Source organism: Castor canadensis, chromosome 15, assembly GCF_047511655.1.
Source record: "Castor canadensis chromosome 15, mCasCan1.hap1v2, whole genome shotgun sequence".
Lineage (NCBI taxonomy): Eukaryota > Metazoa > Chordata > Mammalia > Rodentia > Castoridae > Castor > Castor canadensis.
In genome coordinates this window covers 81,547,336-81,557,355 of record NC_133400.1, presented here as the reverse complement: position 1 = coordinate 81,557,355, position 10,020 = coordinate 81,547,336, and the positions used below count along the sequence as shown (strand labels likewise).

The window sequence follows — 10,020 nt, the reverse complement described above, 5'->3', positions numbered from 1 at the left end:
GGATTTGGCTACCACTTAATCTGGAATCCATCTTCTGCATGGGTTTTAGAGCTCAGAGTATAATCTTTTATTTATTTATTTATTGGTGGAATTGGAGTTTGAACTTGGGACTCTGAGTTTGCAAAGCAGGTGCTCTATCACTTGAGCCATACCTCTAGTCCATTTTGCTCTGGTTATTTTGGAGACGGGGGAGGGGGTCTCTCAAACTATTTGCCTGGGCTGGCATTGAATCACAATCCTCCTGATCTCAGCCTCCCAAGCAGGATTATGGTGTGAGCCACTGGCACCTGGCTAATGGTAATAATCTTAAACTTTACTCTCTAAGCTGACTTCAGAAAAAGAATCCAAAGATACCAGCTATTAAGAAATTAGCAGAGTAACAATTTGTGGTTGAAAATACAGGGAGAATTATGAAGTACAGACTTGGACCTTCAAACTATTGCAACTAACAGCATAATGTAACCATTTATAGCTTCCTAAAGTAACCTCATTGAGGATAACATTAATTTAACTGAATAAGCAAAAAATTTTTAGAATCCCACAATTGTACTAGCTTATAAGTACTAAAAACTGGCCTTTCCCAAAATACATCTTCTACTGACCTACCAAGCTACCTAAAATTCTGTATACTTTGACCTAAAGGAATGATAGCTGCTGCTACAAGTGCCCTAAATTCTGTGTGTAAGTTCTAGTATACAGAGTCAATATCCTCACATGAATTTCACATATAAATTGTCAGACCCAATAAACACAGTGATAGGAAATAACTAACCTGGGGGGAAGGCTGCCAAAGAGGACAGCCACCCAGTGGAGACCCTGGAACCTCCTTTTAATCTTTGAACTAAACACAGCCCCTTCCAGTTCCAGACACCTATCTTAAAAGATCAGACAAACATGACCGCATGGTCCAAGCATGTGGTGATTTTTATTAAGAATAACTTTGGTTCTAAGAATTCCACCCTTGATTCTGTAATACTTTCCATTAAAAACAATTATACAAGAGCAAATACAAAAAATATTAAATTATGAAAACAAATCCATTAAGGCTCCCTTTATATATATTATATACACTCAAACAAGTCAAGATTTCTTGGAGTAGAAGAATAAAGTTAACTATTGTAGCTTAGAAAGCAACACTATTACTAGGAGACTGTAAGACACTGAACTATTTAAGAAAGCCACAGAGTGGAAAAAATGGAGCCATTTTTGACAAAAAGTGGCTCAAAGCACAAAACTGCTCAGATGTTCATGAGTCCTCAGGTTTGGACTGGACAGTGTTAGGTATGAGGACAGACTGAACACCTTTTTAAACTCAGGCTCCTGAGCCCACTCGATTCAGACAACCTCAAAGAGCTTCACTACCTGTCTGCTTTGCTACCTAGCAGAAGCCATAACCTTATGCTATTTACAAGTTCTCTTTTGGCCAGAACCTGTAGTAATAACTACAAATGTTTCTGCAGATCTGAGTGTGATTAGAGGGAAAGTGTTTTAGTTAACTTTTTCTCAGTATTGGATGAATTCTAAGGAAGTTCTCGAAACAGAATTGGTCCTTCTAGAGAGGCCTGTTAGGGCCCTTGAGAATTTTGTGAAGTGACAGAACTGCTCTGAGAATACAGCTCTCAAGATATAACATCCAGTTAGATCAAAAGATAGGAGCTAGTCCCAAATCTTCACTTTGCAAATCACATCATTAGTCCATACACACAGAGAAAGAACTCTAGTCAATGTGCAATCAGAGAGGTTCTTTTAAGATGATTAGTTACTGCACGTTCTTCTCTCAAAAGAAAGATGACACCATTCTAATCTTCAAAAGCAAACTATTATGGAGCAACATTTTATCTTAAGCATCTCATATTTTATTCAAATAATACTTGCTGCTGAGACAAATAATCCACCCTAGGTGTAGTCAACTAACATATTTCTCTAACTAGCAGTGCATTATCATCCACTTACTTCTCTCTTGTTCACATTTGGATTGAATACAGGCTTCACTGTCAACTACCAAACTAAAGCATTCCCACAGAAAGCTAACGTCTACTCTGCTAATCGAGGATCGCAAAGCTCTGGATTTGGCTTTCTACGAATCATTAAAGGAAGTCTAAGAACAGTCCTCAATATAGAAGTGACTGGTTGAGTTGTCTCTACAGAGAACACACTGAGGATTCTGCTGTTATTTGTAACTTGGATGTCTTTGAATAGTGTATTACCGTGCATGAGGAAACTGAGCTACCTCGCCCTGACCTCAGCTTTTCCTGAGAGTTGCGATATGATATAGTAGTCATCAACATCATCCTTATCAACAGCATCACAGTGACAGTGCAGAAACAGTTCTTCCCATGGGAGAAAATGAAAAAGGAAAGAAGTATGTGATCATTAATGAGAAATTTTTAAAGCCTGGATTCTAATGATACTCAAAATGAATACAAACATACAAAATCTTTCAATAAGGCCTTCTTAAGACAGATCTGTATTTGCTTCACATTAAAATGAGTAAAGAAGCCTCTAATGGGAACCTTCCCCCCACTGCTCTCAGGAGAAATCCAAAGACTCTGGACTCTGCTTTTGATACTGAAGCTGGGCTATCCAGACTAGCTCCATTCTCCAAAGGATTGAAGAGTCCTTTCAATTATTAGGACTAGCTCAGCAAGAAAACTTAAAAATTAAACAGAACAGATAACCTTCTGGTTATCAAGCAATACATGAATTTATGCGATGTGCTTGCTGGAAAGTGGCTGACACCACATAGCATCGATGACCCAGGGACCCAAAAGGAGGTAAAATCAGATCAAGATGGATGTTAACATATTTTTGACTCCTTACCTGATTTCTGAATTGTACTGCCAAAGGTAATAGCTGTGCTCAACATTAATGTTAACATTCTCTGCTATTAATTCTAACATGGGTGAAAGTATAAATTAAATAAGGAAATTTTGGATTCTAAAAACAAAATTTACAAATATTGGATGTAACACATTAAATGCATACATATGCAATCTAAATTATCTAACAAATAACCAGAAAAGAATTAAACATTTTTTTCTTTAGCTTTTAAAGGAAACAAGGTTCTGTGCCCCACTAAACTTGAACTGGGAGAAAAACCAAGCAAGGCAACTCTCAACAATTTATTCCAGTGTCCTCTTCCTTTTTCTCTTAATTTTTTGTTTTTAGTCTCTGAACACAGGTCCATTATTCCAACTGATGTGCCAGTCAGTGTCCTTCATTTGGCGAATGGGAACTGCAACTGTCATAGACAATTTATCCACTCAGACTGTAGGAAGATCCAACCAAATTCTTTTGGTAGTCGAGACCCTCAGCTGGTTGGATTCTCCCAGGGCTCTAGCCCTGAGGTGAGCGCTGAGAAGGCATCAAGACACAGCTCTTCCGGTGACAGCAGGGACATGCCAGGTCTCTGGGGCAGCCTTAGCCTAGGACTCTTGGGCTTGGGCCACCTCCTGGCCTGTTCTCCTGAGATTGCCTTTCACCTTCACAAACTCTGGGGCGTTTTCTTGCTCTTCTTGCAATTTCTGCTTCTCAAGTTCAAGCTAAATGAAATTTAAAAAAGGAAAATTACTTATAAACTGAGAAGCTTTTCAAAATACTCTTTCAAAGGAAAGAATTCCATCTTGGTTCCCACTTAGAAAAAAGAAAAAGAAACTATGGATGTACGTCTCAAGGGTTTACTTCTGTAGAGAAGCAGCAATTGGCTGTCACTACAAACAATACCTAGACATGGCAAGAATGGAAAGCAAACCCTAAAATCAGCACAGTTGTTCTGGAGTCTGAACAACTGAACTGCACTAAATTACCCCAGCACTGTGTGAATTCAGTCATAGTCTTCTGATTTGTTTCTGCCTTAGCATTTCATTTACATCCTCAATGGAATTTTCATCTCTGCCTTAGATATAACTGGTGCCACTGCTGACATTTTGCTTCTTGTTCTTCTTTTAGGGTATAAACGTTTACACCTGACAGACCTAGGAATCTGGCCTGCCCAAAACATCCGTATTTCTCAGGACAAAGGAAACTGTGCCCCCATCACCCTACCTGCTCCAACTTCTGCTGCCGCTTCAGCAGTTCCATTTCCAAGTCGGACTTCTTCCTTTGAGCTTCCTCTTCCTTCTGCTTTATTACTTGGTCCCGTTTTCTCTTTTCCATCACCTTCTGCAATTCTGGTTTATTCTGAGGGGCAAGACCCCTGCAAAGAAGAGCATTATCAGAAATAAAAATGTTAATCTAATGGGCATTTCTTTCATGAATAGAAATGTATTTAAGATGTCAACCACAGAAAGGAAGCCTATGGAATTAGACAACTGTGATACTTCCTATTAAGCTAACCGGTTAATAGGCAGTGCTCAGAAATTCACCAGCATGCAAGAAAGGGCAAGAACATCTTCTAGAGTTCAAAAAATTCACTCATTCCATAAAAATGTATGGTGGCCCTACTGTATGACAGACTCTAGGCCACACAGAGTAGGATGTGGGTGGGGTGAGGTGGCGTTCGTACAATGGCATGAAGGGCACCATGTGAAGATGGACATGCCCAGGATGTGAGGTGACTTCCCCTTGTGTCCAGGAGGCTTCTGAAGATCCAGCCTCAGAGCCATGCACTACTCGAGACCTAGAGACAGGCTGGCACGAAACACAGGTATCAAAACAGCCTTGGAATCTCTTGCCATCCTTCCTCCGATTTGAAAAGGGCTCTTGTGCATTTAAAGGCACATCCATGACTACCGCATCCCTGAGGACACACCATGCAGGACTCATCCCCTAACTGCCAGCCCAGGGCTCTTGCCACCCGAACTACCTCAGACGTGCAATTCATTAGGTACTGCAGGACAGTCAGGCTGCAGGGAATTAGGTGGCCACTTCTTCAAATGGTGAAAACCAAACAAAAATAGGCCATTCACGAGCAACCCTCCACCTGAAGGGTCTAAGGCGAGTCAGGGAAAGACACGGGTTAGCGCGTTCCACTACTGTGTCTGCTTCCTGTTAGCTGGGATTCACCTTTTCTCCACTCCTCTGCCTTCTTGTTAGGATCTCTCCAGCCTGGACTTTCCAGGATGCTGGATAAACCTACTCCCTCTTCCTTATTATTTTCCTTAGTTATTTACTTTGCTAGCTCCACCAGCTCATAAGTAACCTCAACTGGATGTTAAAATTTATCAAGCAAATTTAAAATAAAGATGAAACACACATTCCTCAATCCCTTTCAAGGTCACATGATCAAATCTACAAACTAATCCTCAATTTCACACTTCCTGCATAATGCAGAATGTTGAAAACCTATGGCATTTCTCCTACCTACATTTTTTAAATCGCAATGAAAATTTTTTCAAAGTTGTTTATAAAGATTAGCATATTCCATCTATGATGATAAAGGACATACCATCAAAATAATGTATGTCTCTACTTTCCCAATTTTTATTAGCAGAACTTTCAATTAAAAATAATAAAAAATTGCCCAGTACAATAATATGATAATAACAATAAGCCGACCAAATTTCCAGTGCAAAAAGGAGGTAGTTCACTTTTATGACTTAATTATAGTTTGCACAGTTATCAAGAGTAAACAGAGGTACAAAAGTACAGACAAAATATTCTGGAAATTAAATCATTAACTACAGGAAATTAAAAAAAAAATAATCTGAATAAAGAGTTTCTGAGGTTTATGACTATCAAAAAGCCTTGACATGAAACTACAGAAATGATTAATAGATTTAAATGTTAGGATTAAGAATTTAAGTTATCTAGCTGGGTGTAGTGGCTCATGCCTACAATCCTGACTACCTGGGAAGCAGTAATCAGGAGGATGGAGGTCCTGACCCCATCTCAAAAATGCCCATAGCACCAAGGGCTGGTAGAGTTGTTCAGGGGTAGAGTTCCTGCTTAGCAAGTACAAGGCCCTGACTTTAACTCCCCAGTACCACCAAAAAAACCAGTTCTCTTAATAATTTAAATTTCAGACATTTTTCCTTTCCCTGGCAAAATTAACTTTAATTATTATTAAATTCTTTTGGATTATGCAAAAGCCACTGAACAGATTTTGATGTATGGCACATTAAACTAATCTCCCATTACAACATATGAATGGGTTTAACTATTACACAGTTTGATTTTCTGCTCAAAGATTTTACATAATGGTGACAGTAAGATAAAATATTTAGTAACGGAAAATGGTGCTTCTATGATAAATACTCTGTACTTGTAATGGTCAAGAAGTCATACACATATAGTCCATCAATATTTTATCTCAGCAGATCACTTGACTTTCTGTTCTAAATGGGAAGTCAAGTGCTACCCAGAAGCCTCTTTAAGTCTAAAGTAGATCAGACTGCAGAGATAACACTAACAGAAATGAGCCTCTCCAAAGTTCACAAATAACCATAGACTAATCCCTTGCATGAGAACAGTGGATACTCATTAATCAGTCCTGACACCTACATCAACAAGTATTTCCAATCCCTTCATGACAAACAAGTCCTGGTGGCTCTGGACGACAAGACTAAATAATTCCCAAGTCTGCTTCCTGGTCATGGAGCTGCCTCTGACTATTACAAAGAGTAAAGTCAACTAAAAAAAATCATGAAATTAGCCAGGCACCAGTGGCTCACGCCTGTAATCCTAGCTACTCAGGAGGCAGAGATGAGAAGGATCATGGTTCAAAGCCAGCCCAGGCAAAAAGTCTGTGAGACTCTATCTTGAAAAAAAAAGACCACAAAAAAGGGCTGGTGGAGTGGCTCAAGCTGTAGGCCTTGAGTTCAAGTCCCAGTACTAAAAAAAAAAACATGAAATTAATATGCATTCTTTCCAAAAACAAAGGAGGTTATATATCCATACTCATAAGATAAAAAGTGAAAGCACACCCAAACCCTCCTCATTAAGTAAATCATGAGAGCACCATTTATTTGCTTTATGTAATGGTGACCCTAAAACATCACACAAGGTAGAGGTCCTATCCCCACCAAGCCTTACCCATTCCTGCACCCAGGAATAGCTGTTCCTAACAGTTTGGCCTGTGCTTCTCCCTGTCTTCTACCTGTACACAGAGCTCTTCCTCTCTCTCCTTCACGTCTGCATGACACATCACAGTGCAGAGTGCCTGAATTTTGCCTTTTCTCTGCTGACAGACACCTAGGTTGTTTCCAATTGTTCAATACTAAAAACAACGGGGCAATGAACCTCTGCGTACATTTGTATCTGCACTCTTTTTTTTGCAGTGCTGGGGCTTGAATTCAGGGCCCACACCTTGAGCCATGCCACCAGCCCTTTTTTATGAAGGGTTTTTCAAGATAGGGCCTCAAGAACCTTTTGCATGGGCTGGCTTCAAACCAAGATCCTCCTTGATCTCTGCCTCCTGAGTAGCTAGGATTAAGGTGTGAGCCAGCGTTACCTGGTTGTATCTGCACTCTTATACCAGCATTTCTCTTGGCTAGATCCACAGCAGTGGAGTTGCTGGCTACACATCTGCAAATTTTATATTTTGATGTGTCCTGCCAAACTGCCCTCCAAAAAAACTGCAGCAATTTCTAGTCCCACTGCCAGTATGAAATGTACAACTTTGAAAGATATGTTTCATATTATGCTTAAACCACTAAGCACATTCAGGGTCAGACCGGAAAAGCCCACATTCTTTCCACATCCACCTGAACTCCACGTGCACTATAAATAAAGTCACCTCCTCAGTGGGGACAGTGCACAGCCAGGGGAGGGTCTAGGCTCAAACCAACACATGACATGCTCCCTTTCCACCCAGCCAAACTTCTCCTAGCCTAATATTTTTCTTTTTATTCTTTTATCCTTTTTTGAGGGGTGGTTGCTTGGGATTTCAGAACTTGATCTTTAATCTGAAATTTTCTTGTTTGGCCTGTCTCACTTGCATTTTTGGCTTAGCTGTTTTACCTGCATGGATTCAAACATAAACACTTCCACCCAGTATCTAACAACTTCCCCTATCTTTTTTCATGTTGAACAGCAAGTATTTATTGAGAAACTGTTTGTCTAATAAAGCATCTCAAAAGACCAACTGAAAATGCAGGGAACTAGAAACCACTGACTTAGAAATATACAGCCAAAGAACCAATTTTGGGGACGTAATTAAGTAACTGGCTTATTTGAGCAAAAAAATTACCCTTTATAGAAGGTAGAATGTTCTTAAATTTTAGAATATTCTTATTATTTTTTAGAGACCTTCCAACACTGATCTTTCAAGTCCAAAAAACAATGCCTTCTAAAATGTGCCTTTCTATGCTACTAAGGAAGCCTATGGAATCTGAGAACGGAACAATCAGACCTAGCAGAAAACTGTGACCAGATGGAAATGTAAAGACTTTTAACCAGAATCTTAGCTGGATCCAAAAAATGGTAAATAGAAGAGCTGCATTACATGCCTGTAAAGGCGTGGGTTCAGAGTTAGAAGACCTATGAACATTTGTCCTAAACAATGACTGCTTTTATCTTCTGATCTCATAGAGCTTCCCAGTCCATGCACACATCAGCTCTATATAGCAAGTTCAAGTCTCTGGGTCAGGCTTCCTTCATGTTGGTCTCATGCTCCCTCCCTCCCATTTCCTTGCGCCTTTTCTAATTTACAGTATTAGTGCTATTTGTCTCTATAAACTACCTTGAATCCTGTTTTTTATTCCTGGATTAAAAATCTAAAGTTCTGAATTTAAAAAAAAGGACTGAGAGGAATTTTTATGGCAATTCTCCCTCCCAAGTACACTCCTGCTTAGCAGAGCTAGCAAATCCTGTCCCAGGGATTCTTTGTAAGTACATTGCTCCCTTTGGATTGTGGGATTGTGACTTTCTCCCTTTCCATTCCTATCATGTACGCCAGGGTGCTGTTGGATTAATGTTTATTAAACTGAACACCAGTTTGATCATTTTGATTAAATGCGTGGCTTCTGCTTTTATCACACAATAGAAAAGAAAAAGAGAATATGGGTTTGCTCTTCTAGTGCTCAGCAGGCCTCTCTACATTCCTACAGAGACCACAGTTGGAAGCAACCCCGCTGGGAATTATGTGCATTTTGTTGGAAGATCACCAGAGTAGCCCCTGTTACTTCCTGGTTCTCTGACTGTCTTTCCTCTGGGGCCTTTGTTCCTTTTCTGTAAAATGAGGGTAGGAGGCTTAGATGAATGCTAAGAAATGTTTTAGTTCATACCAGTTTTTTTCTCCTATGAAATTTATGAAAAGGCTCTAAGTCAGAATAAAGGCAAACATAAAAACAAGTTTTGCAGGAAAAATGTCCTCTGGATTATAGGATACAGATTACTCTGTAAAAATAATTTATAGCCTGGGTCATAGCACTGCCAAACATACAGAATCTGTTTCCAAGGTTTCTAAGAAAACGGACCTCCTTTCTGTCATCTTTCTCTGGCTCATTCTTTTTCTCTACATACAAAGCTGACTCTTCAGGCCCAACTCAACTCATGTTGGAGAATGCTGACTTTCCCTCAGGCACCAGAGTGTAGAGAGGACACAAGCTCAGAGATTAGAGAAAAATGGCATGAATCCCATGAATCCCAACTCATCATTTAGCTTGAACTACCTTAGCTTATGATCTTGACCAGGGTACCCCTCTTGACATCTGTTTCTTCATTTACAAAGCTGGAAAAATAATGTCTTTTGTATAAAAATTAAAATAAATAATTGCATGTATTAAAATGCCTGGCACATAAACAACCAGCTAGTTCCATCTGCCTTCCACTTCCCATGTGGAATAACTGGGAAATGTCCATCTCATTTCCATACTTCTCCTTGAAAGATTTTGGCCTGAATGGAAGTACATTTTTTAAAAAGAAAAGGTAGATTTCAAGGTCAAAAACAATATATTTCATCTTATGTTGAAGACATAAACAGGTTTTTCAATGTAAAAATCTTACTTTGGTAGTCTGTTAGAAATTAACTGGTTTTAGGGTGAAAATATTTCAAGCAGTTTCTTCCTTTCATTTATCTTCTATCTCTATACTTTTAAAAGATTTTGGGGGGTTATTTCTAAATTTTAGTGCCAAATATAT

The 10,020-nt window shown here is 39.3% G+C and overlaps 1 protein-coding gene across 6 annotated transcripts in view; it reads right to left on the bottom strand.

The window, feature by feature from the left end:
* Positions 1 to 906: 906 nt before the first annotated feature.
* The window catches only part of Fam107b (family with sequence similarity 107 member B), a 207,128-nt gene continuing 198,014 nt past the window's right edge, over positions 907 to 10,020 (bottom strand). For all 6 annotated transcript variants that reach the window (XM_020171484.2, XM_020171494.2, XM_074056619.1 and 3 more), the window contains 2 exons: positions 4,045 to 4,195; positions 907 to 3,542 (listed from right to left, as the gene is read on the bottom strand). In XM_020171484.2, the coding sequence (XP_020027073.1) occupies positions 3,426 to 3,542; positions 4,045 to 4,195 (268 nt within the window). In that variant the 3' untranslated portion in view covers positions 907 to 3,425. The remainder of the gene's footprint in view (positions 3,543 to 4,044; positions 4,196 to 10,020) is intronic.